The sequence below is a fragment of the Mus pahari genome, chromosome X (assembly GCF_900095145.1).
Source record: "Mus pahari chromosome X, PAHARI_EIJ_v1.1, whole genome shotgun sequence".
NCBI classification, from domain to species: Eukaryota; Metazoa; Chordata; class Mammalia; order Rodentia; family Muridae; genus Mus; species Mus pahari.
In genome coordinates, this window is record NC_034613.1 from 82,674,040 (window position 1) to 82,695,964 (window position 21,925).

The following is a 21,925-nucleotide window of genomic DNA, read 5'->3' on the forward strand; positions in this document are numbered from 1 at the left end:
TGGAAAATTCATACCGTTTTGATTTCCTTCTGCTCACAAAAGAAGAGGCAGTGCTCATATCAAAATCTCCTTCAGTCCTAGGTTTTCTGAGCCGCCACAACTGGTCTCTTGGTTTAGGTAAAAACCAGTTGTTGCTTTACCAGTTCTGTTCCTTTCATGTTCCACTCCTTCGGTACCTAGACCCTTTAGTCCTGTAGCTTATCCTATCTTCAGTGGGTTTCTTTCTTTTTCTAGGATCTGAACAGTTTGGAACTCTTTCTCTTCCCACCAGATGCATTTCAATCATAACTCTGAAAATGTGTTGAAAATCAGAATTATAACTTGGGTCCTATGTTAAATGCAGGACAAGAACTTCCCATACTCAACTCTTCATGTGAGATCATTTGACAACTTTCCTCCCGATTAGGTAATGCGGAAGTTGTGGCCAGCAAAATGAAGTGTACTGGCTGCAAGTTACAGATAAAAGATTTTTGTTCAGATTTCCTGATATGTGACATCTATAAAGAGAAAGTGTGATATCTTAGGAATGTGGCTTCTCCTCAGAGTAGTTATTGTATGAGGTAGTCCCAGGAAGGTATTAGTGTGTTTACTAGAAGGAATGTTGGCAACTCTAGGTTCTTGTTTATGTATCTAGTTAAGTCTCTTAGATTTCATACTTATCCCACCATAAACTTTTATTTCCATCCTTTCATACCTAAAAGAAAAGATGAGGACTCTGCGATGTCATCCTGACTTCATCAGGATATGGCTTTGTTTTAGTGTGGCCATCCCTAGTCTTGGGCATGTTGGTGTGGAGCCTACAACTGGACCATCAATCTGCTAGTGTCAGGGCCCTGAGAACAGACTCCATCTGTCTTTTTCTTGCAGACTTACTTTTCTGCCTTCTATTCATTCAAAGGGCGCTGGGCAATCCAGGGCCCTTTAGCTTCTTCACAAGACAAATGTTGGCCCCAAACATATTAGTATCTCTAGCTTTGGGCAATGAGGTATCTGTATAGTAAGCTTTCTGCTCTGTCTTCTCACGTGTTCTTTTTTGGAGTATTGCAAGTGAGACTTGGTCTTAGATGTTGATATAATCCTCACTTTCTAAAGATTGGGACAGCTTTGAAGTTTGAATTGATGTCATCAATGATTGTCAATACAGTCAATTATAATGATGTAATTCTTCCCTAGAAACCTAAAGGGCTAGGTTGGGAAGCTTCTAGATAGCTAAACACGTGGTAGTATCTGAAGGAACATGCGCTTGAGGACATAGGAACTTTGCATATCTCCAGTTGCATCTCTGCACCTTTTCTGTTTGTTCATCTGTGTCTTTTTAAAATGTGCCTCCTTTGTTAATTTTAGACAGACATTCAACATGTAGCCCTAGCTGGCCTAGAGCTTGACATGTAGACTGAGCTGGTCTCCAATTCAGAGATCAGCCTGCCTCTGCCCCGTAAGTGCTGACATTAAGCACAGCTCATCTCACCCCTCTTAGACACAAGATCTCATGTAGCCCAGACTGGGTTTAGACTCTGCGTAACCAAGGATGATGGCATCAAACTTTTGATCCACTTGCCTTTACCTCCTCTAGAGTGCTGGTATTATGGGCAGGTGTTACTATGCCAAATGTAATATTCTTTATAATATTTTTTAAAATGCTGAAGGGCAATACATGAGAGTTCCCCAGGAGAATGTGATACAGGAGTTAACCTAAAAAACTTTGTCTATAGTCTCTAATCCATTCTGGGAGCAGACAGCTATATAGCATTGTAGAAGGGAGACAGAGAAGGAACATATGAGAATTCGCTTGATTTGGAAATATGGCATAAGCTAAATCTTGACTCTGTCATTTATCTGCATGTTGGGCATGTCATTTCTTTTCTGGACTTTTAACTTTACCTTCTATAAAGTGAGCAACATTGTACTTCTGCCATAGAGCCCTTTTGAGAATTAAAGATGATCATGGATGTGAGGTTCTTGGTGTGTACCAAGGTTCACAGTAGTACTTAGCAGGGAAAGAAACTGATAGCAATTCTTTTTTTTTCTTTTTAAATTTATATTAAACATGTTAATTGCATAAAACAATGGATTTGTGATATTTTCATGCACATATATTTGATTATAAGGACATTCCTTTCATCCATTTGTCCTTGTCCTTTTCCTAAATAGTTTGCTTTCCTTCTTCTTTAATGTTATTTTTTTTAAAAAAAAAGACTAGCAATACCTTAAACCCTTTAAGGGTAGATTAAGTTGGTTCCACCTTTACATTCTTTAATTCCTGGTAGATATTAAACCAGTTATTGTGTTGTTTTTTCCAGGTGGTGAAAACTATTGGTTTGAGGGAAGTTTGGTTCTTTGGTCTGCAGTACCAGGACACAAAAGCTTTCTCTACTTGGCTGAAACTCAATAAGAAGGTAATCACTTACTACTTAGAAATTTTTCCAGGTAATAACATATGCTTGCTAGCAAATCTGCGATAATCAAGCCATGTATTGAACAAAACAGCAAAGGGACTGATATTCAAAGTGTTAGTTTCAAAAGATGTATTGAAGGAAATGACTAGACTTAGCTGTCTGAAGTCAGACAAAGATTTCCAAGTTTATGCAGGATTGCTGCCTTCTGTAGACAAAAGATTGTTTCTCATTTGTCTGGATGGCTAGTTCTACAGCTTACATAACAATCACCCTCTTTTTTTTTTTTTTACTTTGAGAAAAGATTTCATATTTTAGGCTGGTCTCAAGCTCCATATGTAGCAGACTGTGACTTTGAACATCTGATCTTCTTGATTCCACTTTCAGAGTTTTGTGATTACAGGAAGACCAACACTATAATCCTATTTATTACTTCCATCGAAGTATAGGCAGAGGACTCAACCAAGGGAAAAGTATTGCTTTGCAACTTTGACTTCTGAGCAAGATGCTCAAGCCAAAGGAAGTGGGGACTCTTCTTTAATTTAGATTTGTTTTGGACCAAAGCTTTCAGTAGTTTAAAATGTTGAGATAACCTTTCTTTCAAATTTGAGATCTGTAGAATTGCCAGAGAGAGCCCCAAGTAGTATCTCTGGAGACACCTGGCAGACTCCCCTCTTCAGATCTTCAAACTGGCTGACAGTTGACCTTAGAGGACTTAATACTGTGCTGTAGATAAGTTTGCTAATTGTATCTGGAGGTGGGTATCTCACTTTCTGCTTCAAAGAGTCTTGATTTATTAAAGAGTAAAAACTTTATAAATTATATTTATTTACTATATTATATTGATATTTACTATGCCTGTTCATGTGAATCTGTGCACACATACATGCATGCCATGGTATACATACCAATTCTCTCTTCCACTTTGTCAGTTCCCGGGATCTAAATGAGTTTTGGAAGCCAATGCCTGTACCCTCTAAGTCATGTTGCTGACCCCCAAAATAGCACATTTGCTGGATAAATTAGGAGCCATTTTCAGGTTTGGAAGGTCATCTGGTTTATGGTCTAACCTAGCCAGTTCTGAGCTTTCAACCAGACTTGTTATTCTCTGATAGTTTGTAGAGTTGGAGGACACTTGGAAGAGGAGCCTTAGGGGCAGGAGAGGTGGTTTAGCTGGGAAGAGCACCGACTGTTCTAGAAGATCAGGGTTCAGTTCTTAGCACTGACATAGCAGCTTACACCTGCCTGTAGCTCTTAATTCCAGGGAATCTGATGACCTTATCTGGCCAACGTAGGTGCCATGCATTCACGTGTGTCCACACACAGAAAAAAAAATACAATAAGTTTTACAAAAGAAACTTAAAAAAAAAGAAAAGAACATTCTTAAATCTACCCTCAGAATTTGAGATCAGTGAGCTATATTTTCAGATAGTGGAGGCTTCTGTCATCAGTGTGTATTATAAAATTTTTAAGAAGAACATTCTCAAGAAGAAGAAATATTTATAAGATTCCCCAATGAAAGTGAAACTTTCCACTTTATTTGTTTGTTTGCTTTTTGGAAAATCTCATTATGAGAGTTGCCTCCCAGCCCTGGAAGATTAGCCACACTTACAGCCTTCCCGAGGCCTCTGGCTGCCTTACAGACACTCTCCCATCATCAAAATCTATTTTGAGGGAAGTCTTTGTTAACCTCCTTGCTCCTCCCAGGTGACTGCACAGGATGTGCGGAAGGAAAGTCCATTGCTCTTCAAGTTCCGGGCCAAGTTCTACCCAGAGGATGTATCTGAAGAACTGATCCAGGATATCACCCAGCGCCTGTTCTTTCTGCAAGTGAAGGAGGGTATTCTCAACGATGACATTTATTGTCCACCTGAAACTGCTGTGCTGTTGGCTTCGTATGCCGTCCAGTCGAAGTATGGTGACTTCAATAAGGAAGTGCACAAGTCTGGCTACCTGGCTGGGGATAAGTTGCTGCCCCAAAGGTGAGGCAGAACCCGGCCCTCCTTTGACCTGGCTGAAGTGTGTAAAGGGTGGCACACAAAGCCCAATAATCCCCACTCCATCCAGGCTGCCAGAGAAGGTGTTTTTTTTTCCCATTGAGTTCTGTCTGAAGACTGTGCTGTGCTGCCGAGACACATTTGCATTTCTTATTGTATCCTATTCTGTTTCCGGTCCTTGAAAAGCTCTTTTTCCCCTTTGCTCCTTGATATCAAAGCTCCATTACCCTGGGGATAGGTGCTGACGTAGAAGGAAAGATGAGTTGATTTGTTTTTGTTCTCTCCCATGGTTCCATTTCTCTTTCACTGATGAGATTTTATTATAGGAATTCACAGGAGAGAGAGAGAGAGAGAGAGAGAGAGAGAGAGAGAGAGAGAGAGAGAGAGAGAAATATGCAAACCACGGGCACCATTGTACAGTTTTCTGATTTTGTAAACGTCGAAGGTGAAAGCTTTTAAACACTTGATATTTTTATTTTAACATCATGACAATGCTAAATAAATGAGGCAAGCGTTGTCCTTATTTTCTGGCTCAGGAAATTAGGATATAGGTGTTCTGACTCTGATTTGCCCCATCTCCCATAGCTGACGTTTTTTGGCAGTACTGATCTGAACCCCCAATTTCTTGAATTTTTTAATGCACGAGGGGTTTATTTCATTTTGTATCAGATGGCCATTTGTTTCCACAGGCTTTTAGATTAGAAAAGGAGAAGAAAAATTAAGCTTGAGCTGTGGTGTGTACACACTCCACAGATGGTGATAGGGATGGTAATTGTGCCCTGGGACTCTTTCCTAGTCAGTGGCATGATGTCTGAGATGGCATCTTTAAAGCATCTTGTTTAACAATCTAGTAGAACTATGGGCTGGGCCTCTTGGTTTCCCTCAGAGTATTTTGTGACTACTTCCCTGATCTGTATGCAAAGCTGTCTTATAAACACCAACTGTTGTCTCTAAGAGGATCTAGGAGAGAATATTTCTGCCTGTCTTTACTGTTAGCCCCTCATCACAGACACCTGTATATTCTTGTTGAGCTGGGAGATGCAACCCATTATTAGCATTGTGGTTAATGGTATAAAGAGGATCTGGCCTGGTTTATTTTTTTTTTCTAATTCCAGCACTTGGGGTGGTGAAGCAGTAGAGCTCTCTTGAGTTTGAGTCTAGCCTGGTCTACATAGTGAGTTCAGGATAGGAGAGCTGTATATAATAGAGAGAACCCATATCAAACAAACAACCAAACAGAGCCTGCCTCAGACAACAACAACAAAGAAACATATGGGTGACTAAAGAGGATAATTCCATTTTCTGTTTGTTCATCTGTTCTTGGAGTGCTTCCTTTAGGAAGTTCGTTATGCCTGCTTCAGTGTGTTCAGGTCTAATTTTCAGTATGAATCCAGCAATACTTCAGTGGGCGAACTTCTCATTTGCATCAACTCCATAGAGAGCTAAGTGAGCCTCCCTCCCTTCCTGCCTATGGTCTACTTTACTGACCACTGACTATCTTTCTAGAGTCTTGGAGCAGCACAAACTCAATAAGGACCAGTGGGAAGAGCGGATCCAGGTGTGGCATGAGGAACACCGGGGCATGCTCAGGTAAACCTCCCCTGATAGCCATGAGCTTCACTGTCCTTGTAAGGAGAATGAGGATGGTGTCTACAAAGAAGACAAATTATTAGGTGAGGATTTTAAGAAAGAGAGACTAGGGATGATTTTGATATTTAAATATAGACAGCAACCTTGAATCATTGTAAGACTGTGATTTATTTTAGGCATTTTTTAAATTCTTAAGAGCAAAATTTTGATGCAAAGGACTGTAAGTTGAAAAGATCATTAACTATAACATCAGGACTTTATTTCTATTATTTTTATTTTTATGCCCTCTCTGTCTCTCTGTCTCTGTCTCTCTGTCTCTGTCTGTCTGTCTGTGTGTGTGTGTGTGTGTGTGTGTGTGTGTGTGTGTGTCCACACGTCATGCACACCTCTGCTTTATGCCAGGGTGCACATATGGAGGTCAGACCAACTTTTGGGAGTCTATTTTCTTCTACTCTATCATATAGGTCCCAGTATCTGAACTCAGGTTGTCAGTCTTGCTGGTCATGCTGTGACCAACTGACCCAACTTTCCAGCCCTAGAAGTTCTTTAAAGAAATGATCTCATTATGTAGCCTACGTTGATCCTGAACACACAGTATGGGTGATTATAGGATTACAGGCATGTTTACCACTCTCTATATCCTAAATAAACAGTTTTGAGTACAATGAAAAGGAAGGAAGATCAGGGTCTCCAGGAAGTTTCTGGGCTATCTTGTCATTGCTCCCCTAAAAATAAATGGAAAAGGAGCTCTCTAAATAAGAGAGCATTTTGTAGCCGTCTAGTTGAGAAACAAATCTTATTTTTAAGAGGCTGTCGAAATGCAGGGGAGGGAGAATGTACTTTCTGTAACAGCTAATATTCTAGAGGCCAACAAGGGACAGACTGTTCTTATTCTTTAGGTTCCTGTCAGAAGCTTTTAGTTAACAGAAATAATGTGTTTTCTTGTTACTAATCACTTGCTTAAGTTCTTTCCATTTCCTAATCCTGCTACCAAGACCATTGCCAGAAACAGAGAAAGCTGGCTTTCCATGTTGCTGGGTCTGCTATGGAAGCTCTACTTTGTGACAATACCCCTCTCCTATTCTGTATCATATAGGGAGGATGCTGTCCTGGAATATCTCAAGATTGCCCAAGACCTGGAAATGTATGGTGTGAACTATTTCAGCATCAAGAACAAGAAAGGCTCAGAGCTCTGGCTGGGTGTGGATGCCTTGGGTCTCAACATCTATGAGCAGAATGACAGGTATGCTTCAGACTTCTCTCAGTTATTTGGATCACTCCTTTTTAAAAAAAAATTATATGAAAATATTTTATTTCCGTCTAACTCAATTATGAATAAACATATAGCAGGATGAACATTGTCATTTAAATATCTTCAGTTAAGATTATACAAAGTAGACATTAGAGTTTCAGTGCCCTGATAGCACTCTGGGATATTGTGGTATATTTAGGGAGTCATATTTTTTTTAAGATTTATTTTTTATTAGATGTTTTCTTTATTTACATTTCAAATGTTATCCCCTTTCCTAGTTTCCTCTCCGAAAGTCCCGTATACCCTCCCCACTACCCCTACCTCCCAACCCACCCACTCCTACTTCCTGGCCCTGGCATTCCTCTATACTGGGGCCTAGAATCTTCACAAGACCAAAGACCTCTCCTATTTGGATCACTCTTAAACATAGGTGTCATCCGTTACCACAGAGTAAGACCACTTGAGTCCTACCTGTTATTTTTCTACCCAATTAAGTCCAGCCAAGATGATTGTACACCTTCCTTCATCCTATATTGACTAGGGTTGTACTATCTATTATGATAGTCACTAGCTATATGTGACTATTGATCATTTGAAGTACTATTACAACTGAGATATGTCATAAACAAAACCTGCATACCACACTTTCAAGAACAATTGTGCGAATCATCTTTCTGTACCTATGACAGAATACCTGAGAGAAGCCAACTTAAAGGAGGAAAGATAGATTTTGGCTTGTACTTTCAGAGTTTTCAGTCTGCATTTACTTGATGCCACTGTGTTGGGCCTGTATTGTGTTGGGCGTGTAGAATTTCATGGTGGAGAGCATGTAGTTGCTCACCTCCTGGTGTCTGGGAAATAGACAATGAAAGAGCAAGGGAGTGGAATTCCAATGTCTTCTTTGAGGGCATGCCCCCAATAATCTACTTCCTCCAACCAGGCCCTGCTCAAAAAGTTATGCCACCACTAATAACACTGTATTCTGAGGACCTAGCCTTCAACCAATGGCCTTTTGGGAGTCATTGACTATGTAAACCATGCTGGGTATGGTGATACATGTCTATTATCCTAGCACTCAGAACAGTCAGGTAGCAAGAATCAGGAGTTCCAAGTCAGCTTTAGCTTCATAGTTAATTCATGGCTGTCTTAGTTTAGAGTTATCATTGCTGTGATGAAATATCATGACCAAAAGCAACTTGGGGAGGAAAGGGTTTATTTTCCTCACACTTTTGTATTCATCATTAAAAGCAGTGAGGACAGAAACTCAAGCACAACAGGAACCCAGAGGCAGGAGCTGAGGCAAAGGCCATAAAGTCATACTGCTTAGGCTTGCTTCTCATGGCTTGCTAAGACTGCTTTCTTAGAACCCAACACCATCAGTTCAGGGATTGCACCACCCACAAAGCAGTTGGTCCTCCATCAATCACTAAATCAAAACAATGCCCTACAGCCCGATCTTATAGAGGCATTTTTTTTTTCTGTTGAGGTTCTGTCCTTTCAGATGACTGTAGCTTGTGTCAAGATGACATAAAACTAGTCGGCACAATAGCTATCCTGGGCTATGTGAGACCTTGTCCCATTCCCTTTCCCAGTCTAATATAATTCAAACCACTGTAATGTAAAATGTATGTATAATATAGTTTTAAAATGTTGATTTATGTGCTCAAATGATAGTATTTATATTTATTGAGTTAGTTAAACCTTCATAATTAGGTCATTATATTTCCTCTTTATCCATTTTAATATAGCCACTAAAATTTTATAAATGTTACCCTGATAATTTTTGGAGAGTGCTGACCTAGAATCTATCTTGTCAGGGTTCATAAAGTCCAAGTCCCATGTTACAATGAACTGACTTTTAGCCTATGAGCCTTGCTATCATATTGTCTTATGGCTTATTTCCCCCTTGGTCTGCTCTCAGTAAGGATGAAATCATCAGACTGTTGTTCCATTTACTACCTGAGTCTTAGGGCGCATTATTTATCTTTCCAAGTTTAACAATTTTGTATAGGTTTTCTGTTAAGTAGGGCCACAGATGCTCCGGAAGGTTCATACAAGGTAATTGCTTCAACCCCAAGTGGAACAAAACAACTGGCACTAAGTGATAACAGTAGCTGAGTCTGACAATAGGTCTGTCTCCTCAAGGGAGAGGTGTGCGTTAGGGGATAGAGTGGGGTGGGTGGTGGTGAGGGCAAGGCACTAAGGCTGTTTCCTTCTTGCTCTGCCTTTGTCATGATGTTGTTGGCCTCTGTTTCTTTCTACAGACTGACTCCTAAGATTGGATTCCCGTGGAGTGAAATCAGGAATATCTCTTTCAATGATAAGAAATTTGTCATCAAGCCTATTGACAAAAAGGCCCCGGTGAGTGACTTCTCTGTCTGACTCTTTGCAGCAGGTTCTTCCCCCCCCACACCAAGATTTAGGTAATATTAAGAGCAAACATGTCATTGGATTCATCTGTCTCTCCATTTTCTGTTGTGTGTCACATGTACGAATGACCAGGAAGCACAAATGGAAAGTAAAATCTAAGAGGAAGTTGATGTTGAGAAGTGGCCAGGTGATATTCTGTACATGGTACCACTCTAGTACCCAACTCTGTCTGGGGGAGGGCAAGCTCAGGCAGTCCTAAGTGCTGTGCTTCGCCCATTGCCTCACCTTCCTAAGCCTCCAGAATGGACTCTTGGTGTAGTTGGCTTATGTTTAATTGTGCAAAATGGCAGAGCCAGGACTTCAAACCCAAAGATGGCATTACAAATTTACCTTTTAAGACTGTTTTTTAAATTTTATTTATTTATTTTTTAAATGTATGTATGTATGTATGTATGTTTTGGTTTTTTGAGACAGGGTTTCTCTGTGTAGCCCTGGCTGTCCTGGAACTCACTCTGTAGACCAGGCTGGCCTCGAACTCAGAAATCCGCCTGCCTCTGCCTCCCAAGTGCAGGGATTAAAGGCGTGCACCACCACTGCCTCGTCCTTTTAAGACTTGTAATAAAGGAAGATTAAACACGTTTACATGCTCTCTATTTCTTTACCCACAAGTTTTTTGGACAGGGTTTCATAGTCTGGCCTTAACTTAAAGAGACCTTTCTGCCTTTGGCCTCTGAGTGCTGGGATGACGTGCATGTATTTCTAGATCCTCTAAATTTTGCCTTTTTATTATTATATTTAGTTTATTAATTTATATAGTGTGTGACAATAATAATTAAAGAAGAGATAATGGCCTTGGGGAAAAACACAAGGAAGTTGGAGCGATGTATTAGTGTTCATGTAGTAGTTCTGAGTAAAATAAATAAAAAGCCAGCAGAAATGAAAGGTTTTTAAACAAATAATAATCAAGATAATTGAAGTTTAGGAAATTTAGATATTTGTGTACTTAACAACCTGGTTTCCCATAACTAAAGCTCACTTATTAGAGATTACAGAGATGGTTCAGAATCCCATGGTGGACCTGTCGATGAGAATATCAGTTACCTCGTAGAAGAGGCCCTTTGAGAATCAGTAGTTAGGTCTCTAGAGAGACATGACATTACATGTTCCCTTAAGAGTTAATTCAGTTGGGTCAGTTAGTCACCTGGCTAAGGGAGCGCTTCTCAGAAATGTGTAAGTTTCTTAGCACTGCCTTCTGAGAATAAGTACGTAGTAGGAATAAGTGTCTCTCTAATGAGGGGGTGTACTTTTTCTTCCCAGAGTTTCTCCTCTGTAGTTTAGGCCCTATGAGCTGCCATGGGCTTCTGTTGGATCTGCTCATCTTACTGTATCCTGACATGGGGAAACAACTTTACCTTTCCTTCTCTTCTGCAGTTTTCTTGTGATTGCTGACTAGAACCTATGTATACTTTCTATGGGGCTTTTGGCTTTTTCATACTTTCTGTAAAGATCTCCCGGCCATGCAGTTACTTTCCTACCATGTGGCTGACTTCCATACTGACTTAATGCAAAGATCATGGCCTCTTAAGCTCCAACCTGTGAATCAGTCATACACTTATTTTGAAAACTAAAACAAAATACTATTACAGAAAAAGATACTTTTAAGCAAGTGTTTTAGGTTGTTTTTTCTTTAGATTTATTTTTCAATTCTCTGTATTTATTTTTTTTGTGTGTGTAGAGGGAATATAAAGGTGCACAAGTGGAGGTCAGAGGACAACTTGCTAGATAGAGTGGTTTTTCTTTCACTGTATTGTTTTTGGGGATCAAACTCTTATTGTTAAGCCTGATAGCTTTACTTTCTGAGCCATCTTGCTGGCCCCAGGGCGCTTTTCATGAGCAGAGTTGGAGAAAAACTGTTGTTTGGAGGAAAGAGCACTGGTGTCAAAGATAAGAATCATAGGTTCTATTCTTTTTTTTTTTTTAAAAAGATTTATTTATTTATTATATATAAGTACACTATAGCTGTCTACAGACACTCCAAAAGAGGGTGTCAGATCTTGTTACGGATGGTTATGAGCCATCATGTGGTTTCTGGGATTTGAACTCTGGACCTTTGGAAGAGCAGTCGGGTGCTCTTACCCACTGCGCCATCTCACCAGCCCCCATAGGTTCTACTCTTGAGTCTACCGCTACTCTGATACCTGACTCCACAAAAAATATTTTCCTTACTCTGGTAATTAGTACTCCCAACTGGAATACAAATGGATTGAATTACACCATCTTTCCAATACTTTGGAACTTAGCTTTACAGAAAGCTTTCCTCAGAATTTTATTTTTTAAAGTTTATTATTATTTGGTGCATGTGGGCATGCATGTGCGTGTGCAAGGGCACATGTCAGCCATCCTGCTAACCCTAAGGCCTTCGGTTTTCCCTTCAGGACTTTGTGTTCTATGCTCCCCGGCTTCGGATTAACAAGCGGATCTTGGCCCTGTGCATGGGAAATCATGAGCTGTACATGCGTCGGCGCAAGCCCGACACCATTGAGGTGCAGCAGATGAAGGCCCAGGCTCGGGAAGAGAAGCACCAGAAGCAGATGGAACGGTAGGTGCTATATAGAGTGTTGGAATTAGGACTAGTGCAGTGGTAAGGAAGCTTCGGAAGGTTCCTAGCTTGCTTAGGGAGTGGAATCAGCCCAGGACAAGGGACTTGTAAGTTGGAAGGGAGGACACCCCAGATATTTAGTCTCAGCACAGTTTCCTATTGTCTATGACTTTCATGCCATTACTGTGCACATTATGGTTTGCTATCCGTGAACTAGCAAGTAGAATGGTAGTAGCTGAAGAGTCTGTGCACAGTTTTACTTGGGTTGAGCAGAGACAGGCAGAGCCCTCAGAATTTCCCCTACAATGCCCATAGTGTGTTCAGTGTAATCCGAGGGTTAGCAGCAAGAGAGGTAGGAACTGCGATTCTGATCTCAGACTTCCTGATCAATATCGTAGGATTCCAGGACGTTATTTATTCAAAGAAGATAGACAAATAGTCTAAAACATAGAAAATATCCTTAATCATTACAGAAATGCAAATGAAAACCATAATCAGTTACCATTTTATGCTTATTAGTGAGAATATAAGAAATAAAATTGAAATATAAGTACTGGTGATGTTCTGAAAAAAATTAGGAATTCATGCATATTACTGGTGGGACTATAAAGTGGTAGAAGTTAGTTCCTCAAAAAGATAAAATACAGAATTACTATATAATCTTGTTATCCCATTCCTAGGTAAAGTAACCCTCAAAATTAAAAATGGTAGAAAATAATCTAGTAAATACCAAGAGATAAATAAATAAGTTCTAGATATACATAATAGAATGTATCTTCTAATAAGTACTTTGGTTTTAATTGTGTGCTTGCAAATGCACGTGCATGAGTGAACACATTCCTGGAGTACAGGTGCATGTAGAGAGGCCAGAAGAGCTCATCAGGTACCCTGAAGCTGGGGTTAAAGGTGGCTGTGAGCCACTGGATGCAGGGCCTTGCAACCAAACTCTGACCATCTTCAAGACCAGCAATTGCTTTTAAACACTAATCCATCTCTCTATCCCATAGAATGTATCTTAACCTAGTTCATGTTGTTATAATAAATGACCTAACACTGAGTACTTCAAAAAATAAAGAGGGTATTTTTACTCATGTTTTTTTGGATGCTGAAAAATCCAAGATAGGATGGCCAGATCTGTCATGAGCCCCATATTGCATTGTAATACAACGGACATGAGGATTCAGAAGAGATGGTAGAGTTAATTGTGACAACTTCTTCTTAGAAGAAGAAAAAACATATTGTGAAACTTAACCCCTCCTGAGCATCCTTTTTGAAAGTGGTTACCCTAATCATCTTCCACTCATGCCCATCTAATAAAAGTTTCACTGCCTATATCACCTAAGGAAATAGAAGCTGTCATTAATAGTCTCCCAACTAAAAAAAGCCCAGGACCAGATGTGTTTAGTGCAGAATTCTATCAGATTTTCAAAGAAGACCTAATTCCAACTCTCCTCAAAGTATTCNACANAATAGAAACAGAAGGTACTCTACCCAATTCATTCTATGANGCCACAATTACTCTGATACCTAAACCACACAAAGATCCAACAAAGAAAGAGAACTTCAGACCAATTTCCCTTATGAATATCGATGCAAAAATACTCAATAAAATCCTCGCAAACCGAATCCAAGAACACATCAAAATGATCATTCATCATGACCAAGTAGGCTTCATCCCAGGGATGCAGGGATGGTTTAATATAAGGAAATCCATCAATGTAATCAACTACATAAACAAACTCAAAGACAAAAACCACGAAAGCATTTGACAAAATCCAACACCCCTTCACTGCCTTTCATTGCCTTTACACTAAGGACAGGGCCTCTAAAACACGAACTTATGTAGGAGACAAACCATAGCAGAATAGTTTTTATCCATCTGTGTAGCAATGTAATATACTCTAAACATTATGCTTAGTGAAAGTGTGAAGTATGCCAAGTTACATATTGTATATTCCATTTATATAATACAATCTCCAAATGAAATACTCCACCCCCACACACATACATACCAGTGTATATTGGTGGCTGCTAGGTTCTGGAAGAAGTGAAATGTGGAGAAATGACTTCATATATGATGATTTAGAAGCTAAGGATAGCTTAGTTTGGTGGAACAAAGTTGTTACAAGTTCAAGGCCACCCAAGCTTAAATAGTGAGGTCCTGTCTTAATGTAAATAAAAACAAAATGATCATTTTTTTAAACATTGAAACCGGTTCTAATACATATATGTACACACACACACAAACACACACACACACACACACAAATGCATGTATGCATTCATACATACAACACATATGTAACTAACATTGACTTTACCTCCCAAGCATTAGGGTTTAGACTCAAAACCCTGTGAATATGAGACAAGTACTCTATAACTGAGCTATTTTGACAGCCCAGAGTTCTCATTTATTAAGAAAAATATTATCAAGATTTTGGGAGTAGTTTACTGAACTAGGACAAACCCTGTTAAACCTCACAGTACAGTAACAGAGTGAGGGATGTACATACATATATATGCTCACAGCATCTCTCTCACAGTCTGAGCAGTGAAAAATTTCTCTTCTTGTGAAGTTTATTCTAGTAGGAGAATAGATAAAGTAGACAGATAAAGTAAACAAATTATTTAGCATATGCAGTTGTGAAATGTGCTATGGAAAAGTGTGTGCCAAGCATTCTGAAAGGTCTCAGAGTAAAACATCTTGCTGAGGTGTAAGACTGCCTCCTAGAGGGTGAAGAGATGACTCAACAGTTAGGACCACTTATTGCTCTTGCAGAGAACCCAGGTTTGATTCCCTGAACCTACATGGCAGTTTTCAACCGTCTGTAACTCCACTTTCACATCTATAACTCTGGCACCTTCTTCTGGATGCCATGGGCACTGCATGCATGTTATGCACTTCTATATGTACAGGAAACACACACACACGCACACACACACACGCACACACACACACACACAAATAAAATAAAATAAATTAGTAAAGTCTTTAAAACAAAAAGAATGCTTCCTTGAATAGATAGTGAGGCCAGAAAAAGTAAATACTTATTCTAGATATGCAATAAACTCTGGGAAGAGGGAACCCAGAGCTACGGTTGAAGGCAGGCAAGGTTAGCCCTAGCCAATATTTGGAGCACAAAGCCAAAACTTACCTTGCTATAAAGCTACAAGACAGTGTGCAAAGTTAATAAATCATGTTACATATGGAAGGTGGAGAACGAGAGCAAAGCCGCCTAGTTGGTTGCTTGCCGTACCAGCATTCCCATTTAAACCTCATGCGTTCAGGGTAAATGGACTGAGCATGGAAGCCTATGTGGAACTATGGTGTGATGACTCGATTATATGAGAGTATGGGGAGGCTGAGGCCTGACAGACTTATTTCCTGGAACCCCTCAAGATCCACGCAGCCTTGCTATCCTGTTTCATTCCTCCTTCTCTTCTCTAGTGCTCTACTGGAAAATGAGAAGAAGAAGCGTGAACTGGCCGAAAAAGAGAAGGAGAAGATTGAACGGGAGAAGGAAGAGCTGATGGAGAAGCTGAAGCAGATTGAGGAGCAGACTAAGAAGGCCCAGCAAGGTGAGGCTTGGATTCACTGTGGAAGTTGAGTCTCCTCAGAACCTCACCTAAGGTGTACATTCTTTCCCCCCCAAGCTGCAGAACAACATTACATAGTCTAGGTGTGGTACAGAATAGATTAAAAAAATGTTAAGAAAAATCCTTAGAACCCTCGCCTACTGCACTATGAAGTGGAAAATTCTCAGGAATCAGGTTACTGTGCCATCTTCATCTCTGAGCCCTTCATCATTTTCCTGTTTTTCTACCAGAACTGGAAGAACAGACCCGCAGGGCCCTAGAACTTGAGCAGGAACGGAAGCGTGCCCAGAGTGAGGCCGAAAAGCTGGCCAAGGAGCGTCAAGAAGCTGAAGAAGCCAAAGAGGCTCTGCTGCAGGCTTCTCGGGACCAGAAGAAGACCCAGGAACAGCTGGTAAAGTTGAATCCTAGGCTGGGTTGTATGCATGCATTTTTCTTGCTTGACCCCTATACCCTGCTTACTGGTTTATAAATCCCTTTGCCTGCATGCCTGTGCCTTTCTAGTTTGTATCCCAAAGATCTCTAATAGTACATTCGAAATAGAGATCTCAACCTGTAACCCAAGAAAGGAAAAGAGAAAGTACATACTGGTGTTTCTTTGACATCATTTCTTCTTTCTTTCTTTCTTTCTTTCTTTCTTTCTTTCTTTCTTTCTTTCTTTCTTTCTTTCTTTCTTTCTTTCTTTCTCTCTCTCTCTTCTTCTTCTTCTTCTTCTTCTTCTTTTCTCTCTCTCTCTCTCTCTTTCTTTCTTTCTTTCTTTCTTTCTTTCTTTCTTTCTTTCTTTCTTTCTTTCTTTCTTTCTTTCTTTCATAGCCTTATGGAATTAAACCCCATGCAGAATAAGGTGACCAAGTAAGCAAATTGGCAATCATGGAGGCCTAGAGACTGGACAAAGGTCGCAGCTGTGTTTGATGAAGGTTTACAAACATTTCTTTCTCCATTGGAAAGATTCCCTCCCTGAAATCATGTGTTAAGCTAGGGAATCTGTGACTTGAAAGTTAAGAATCTATGGCTTAAAATAGTCTCTTCCCTTGTAGTACTGATGTGCTGATATCTCTCAAGAAAAAGATGTCATGAGAAATTTGCCCGAGGGATGAGGGTGTGCAGAAACTTTTCCACATTGTAGAGGTTTCCTGTGATATTAGTATTTATTTACTCTGGTAGCAGTCTTGATGGAACCCTAGGTTAACAGCGAAGGGTTTGCTACTTCAAGCAGTGGCTTCCAAGCTTTGCTGAGGCCCCACTGCATGCATATTTGGCAACATTAAGAGGGGAAGAAGAAAAGAAGAGGGACAGAGGGGCTGGAGAGATGGCTCAGTGGTTAAGAGCACTGACTGTTCTTCCAGAGGTCCTGAGTTCAAATCCCAGCAACCATATGGTGGCTCACAACCATCTGTAATGAGATCTGATGCCCTCTTCTGGTGTGTCTGAAGACAGCGACTGGGTACTCAAATAAATGAAATAAATAAATCTTAAGAGAGAGAGACAGAGAGAGACAGAGACAGAGAGACAGAGATGACCAATTGTCTGCCTTAAGGAGGCCTGTAGTGTAGGAGGGGAGCTCTGACCTATGAAGGAGTAAAGGTTGGAGTAATTTGGTTAAAAGTCACTAGGTCAGCAAGAAATGGAGCAGCTGGTTTCCTACCAATTCATCAGAGGGACTGGGGTTACAGGCATCTGGACCCAGAAAACCCAAAGGTCAAGCTCTCACAGGCTTCTAATATGCCTGTAGGCTTCAGAAATGGCAGAGCTGACGGCACGGATCTCCCAGCTGGAAATGGCTCGAAAGAAGAAGGAAAGTGAGGCTGTGGAATGGCAGCAAAAGGTAAGATACAGAATCCAGGGCAAAGCACTGTGGGAGATATTACGCTATATGTGTATATTCCAGTTTCTTACATTTCTTAGATTTAGACTCCCCATTTTTTGACACAAACCATTTTTTATTAGATACTTTCTTTATTTACATTTCAGATGTTATCCCCTTTCCTCATTTCCCCTCCAAAAACCCCCTATCCCCTCCCCACACCCCTTGCTCACCAACCCACCCACTCCTGCTTCCTGGTCCTGGCAGACCTGGGGCATAGAGCCTTCACAGGACCAAGGACCTCTCCTTCCATTGATGACTGACTAGGCCATCCTCTGCTACATATGCAGCTAGAGCCATGTCCTAACTATTTGTCCTAACTGGCATCTACCTCTTACTAGACGTGTCTTTCAGGGTATGATTGGGTTGCCACAAGATACCTGATATGACTACCAGTCCTTCTCTTTCTGTCACTGAACAGGCCCAGATGGTACAGGAAGACTTGGAGAAGACTCGTGCTGAGCTGAAGACTGCCATGAGCACACCTCATGTGGCAGAACCTGCTGAGAATGAACACGATGAGCAGGATGAGAATGGAGCAGAGGCCAGTGCCGATCTGCGGGCTGATGCTATGGCCAAGGACCGCAGTGAGGAGGAACGTACCACTGAGGCAGAGAAGAATGAGCGTGTGCAGAAGCATCTTAAGGTAACCAGGCAGGGCCAACAACAGTCAAGGAGACTGTGATACTAGCCTATTACTCTCCACTCTTACAATCAGAAAATATCGAGCTAGCCAAACTACTACTTGAATATTTGGAATATTATTCTGATCTACTCTCAAGAGACAACCATCGTTAATTTATCCTATAATGTTTTTATGTGGTGCATGTTCGCATGTGCATATGGATTATATGGCTAGCAAAGAGGAAAACCATTAAAAAAAAAAAAGAAAAATCTGCTCAAAGAAGTAGAATTAAAATGAGATGAAGCCATTGACCCCTGACTCATCTTGCATCCTCACAGGCCCTTACTTCAGAGCTGGCCAATGCCCGAGATGAGTCCAAGAAGACTGCCAATGACATGATCCATGCTGAGAACATGCGACTGGGACGAGACAAATACAAGACCCTGCGCCAGATCCGGCAGGGCAACACCAAACAACGCATTGATGAGTTTGAGTCCATGTAGTGGGCGTTCAGCCTTCAGGGACCCCTCCTCCTTCTTCCTTGTCCCCACACTCCTATAGTTTTGCCTAACTAACACTGTGCTGGAGCCACTAACTACAAAAGCCTTGGAGCCATGCCAAACATTCAGTATAGCCATGGGACCAAACTTAGTTTCCTCACTCATACCCTTGGGCAAACAAATGGCCCACTGTGGTGCCAATGGAATCTCCTTTTCCTTCTTTGTCACACTCATTCAACCTAGCTCTCTAGAATAGAGCATTTCCCCAGCTCAGAGGCGCACATTCCTTTTGGTTTGACAAGCACCCCATCCCCATATACACTTACTGTTGTCCTCTGGGACTCAAGTGTGAAGTAGGTTAACAGCTAGCTCCCATCCCTTGCCTTTTTCCCCCCAGTCCTGTGATTTGCAAAGATGGGGTATTGTGTTGTTTAGGGACAGAAGTAGGGACTTGGCTTTATCATTTAGTACATGACTTAGATGACTTAGGATTTGGACTTTTAATGTCTATCCCTTTTACAGTTATTTAGGCTTTGTACTGATTGGAGGATAAAAGAGATGTTTAGCCATTCTTATTTCTTCTACCTCCCATATTGGACCTATTACAAATCCAGGCCCAGTGGGCCTTGTGTCTGTGTTTAGGGACTTAGTTTCTAATCAAGATGGGATGAAGGATAAAGGAAATAGTACATTCAAGAGATTCACTAACAACCTAAAAAGCGCCCTGCCTCAGCACATCATTGGAGCCTTTCTTCTCTTGAATGAGGTCTGTGGTCAGGGCTACCCCTGCCCATGATAGTCCAGGTTCTCGGTTCCTTTTCTAAATCTGTCCCTACCCTCTCTAATCTCCAGATCTCTTCCAGCTAGGACAGAGAGGATGAGTACCTCAAACCTAGCCAGTTGCATCTAAACTTGTTGCCGCAAAGGAAGAAACCTTTTTGTACCTGGCATTAGTATTTTTCCTGCCAGGACTTCTAAACAGCTTCCCCCGGAGCTAATTGGTCCGCTGTTCCTGCTTCCCAGATACACAGTATGATGAGTAAGAGTAACCCTTGTCTCTCAGTCACCCAGCAGTCCTTCCTCATCTTACCCAGTGCAAAGTGCTGAGTGGGCCCTGCTTCTGACAAATCTCTAACCCAGGCCTCATCATTCATTGTGCTGTCCCTTGGAAATACAGAAAGCTGCTGGGTATTCTGCCTTTGTCCCTTCACACCCCCACACCTTTTTCTCCACTTTGGAGCAGCTGCTCCCCCTTTTTTTGTCACATGTGTGCTCTTTTAATTTTTACCAGTATTATATATTCTAGTGATATCTAACAATATTGGTTTCTACCTTTTTTGCTAATGCACTATTAGAGATATTAGTCTTGGGACAGGATCATTTTAGCTTCATTATTTTTTACTACCGTCACCCCACGTCTGAGAAGAATATACTATATTAAAAATGATATTTTGCCAAAAATGTAATGTAAGAAGATTTCAGTATTAGCGACTTAACCTGTCACTATAGGTCATACAATACATTTAAAATGTACTTAGTATTTGGTTTTATTTTTCCTGTTTGCCTTTTCCCCAGGGTTCAGTCCCCAAAAGGCTGTCTTGTCCCTCCATGCAGTATCCCTAGTCCAGAGCATCCCTCAGCCCATGCCCCTTTTACTTAACCTTGGGGAATCTTATATGCATTGCTGTGAATTATATTGACACTTGGTGAGCTGTCCTATATTGGCTAAATTCAAACCTGGAATTGTGGGGGCAATCTAGCTGCATTAAGGGCAATAACCCACCCCCGCAGAGGCTGGGGAGAAGGGTAGGATTTATATTCAGGTTTTTTGTGTATTTTTGTTTTTAAATAATTGTTTTGGAGGGGTTTATGCTCAATCTGTGTTCTATTTCAGTGCCAATAAAATTTAGGAAGACTTCACTATGACTCAGTCTTTCTCTATTTCACTGTAATTTCTAGTCCATAGGCTACCTATCTTTGGTCTCAGTTTACCTTGACTTAAGTTCTAGTGGAAGGAGGAATATAATTGTCCTTATTTGAATAGGAAGGAATGACTTTAAACACCACCAAAGCAAGAGTAACCAGATTAAGTCCCAAGATTAGAGGTGTGATAGAACTAACTGAGGTATTCTTTTTTTTTTTTCTCCCTTCTGCTTCATGTCATGTTTTCGTGTATGTGTTGGAGCAATAGAAAAGGGATTAAAGCAGTGGTTCTCAACCTATGTGTCATGACCTATTTGTCTCCAAAACCCTTTACATCATGGTTCTTCACAGAAACAAAATTATAGTTATGAATTAACAGTGAAAAAAACCTTTATGGTTGGGTGGTCACCATAACATGAGGAACTGTATTAAAGGGTCACAGCATTTGGAGGTTGAAAACCACTGTGTTAAAGGGTAAGGCTCACAAACCAGCATTTTGGTGTGGCTACAGGACTTGCATTAACCCAGTGATACTCCTAGGCTTCTTTGGTATACAAGCTTAGAAGGCAAGAAACCAGGTTGACCTTAACTTGAAAATTCTCTCGCTTTTGCCTCCCCAGTGCTGATAGTATAAGCATATGCCGTCAGGTACAGTGAAGCCCCTTGTCTCTGGCCTGCAAGGGTCAGCTCCTGTTCTGCCTCCTTGTCTAGAAGACCTCTGACTCATTTTATTCCCTACAGCCCTTTAGTGCACTGCCAATAAAAGACAGGGAAACTATCTTGGGTCCTGTTACAGAAAGCAGTGGAGGATGCTGTGTGAAATGAAGGCCGATAGTATATGTGGTACTTTGAAGTTCATAAAGTATGTAAATTCTTTAGCTTAGATGTGGTTATCTGCAGTTTGCAGATGAGGAAATTGAGATCCACATAACAACTTTCTATTTCTTTGACCTGACATTCCCACTTATTCCCTTTCGTGGGAAGTAAACATTTGGAAGGAAAACTAGTTTATCACCCTTACACTTAAATTCTCAGAGCAATCCTTCGGCAACTTTTCTGCTAGATATATTCCTTTAGAGATTAATTTTTCAAACAAAAATTTTGGCTTTTGAGGCAAAGTATCAACTATGTTTGGAGTTTGAGGCCAACTTGGACTACTTTATACTGTCTCAAAATATAAAACAAATAAACAAACAAAAACATCCCCCAAACAAAAAG

General features: G+C 40.7%; 1 protein-coding gene and 1 non-coding gene across 2 annotated transcripts in view; one reads left to right on the forward strand and one right to left on the reverse strand.

Annotated features, from left to right (window-relative positions):
- Positions 1–20,710, forward strand: part of Msn (moesin) — a 73,304-nt gene extending 52,594 nt beyond the window's left edge. The window contains exons 3-13 of the mRNA XM_021187425.2: positions 2,301–2,396; positions 4,101–4,375; positions 5,897–5,980; positions 7,077–7,223; positions 9,497–9,593; positions 12,038–12,201; positions 15,650–15,780; positions 16,029–16,189; positions 17,528–17,620; positions 18,081–18,305; positions 18,623–20,710. Coding sequence (XP_021043084.1) covers positions 2,301–2,396; positions 4,101–4,375; positions 5,897–5,980; positions 7,077–7,223; positions 9,497–9,593; positions 12,038–12,201; positions 15,650–15,780; positions 16,029–16,189; positions 17,528–17,620; positions 18,081–18,305; positions 18,623–18,787 — 1,638 coding nt within the window. The 3' untranslated portion in view covers positions 18,788–20,710. The remainder of the gene's footprint in view (positions 1–2,300; positions 2,397–4,100; positions 4,376–5,896; positions 5,981–7,076; positions 7,224–9,496; positions 9,594–12,037; positions 12,202–15,649; positions 15,781–16,028; positions 16,190–17,527; positions 17,621–18,080; positions 18,306–18,622) is intronic.
- On the reverse strand, positions 2,523–2,658 carry LOC115063238. The gene has a single exon (XR_003843113.1).
- Positions 20,711–21,925: the final 1,215 nt, after the last annotated feature.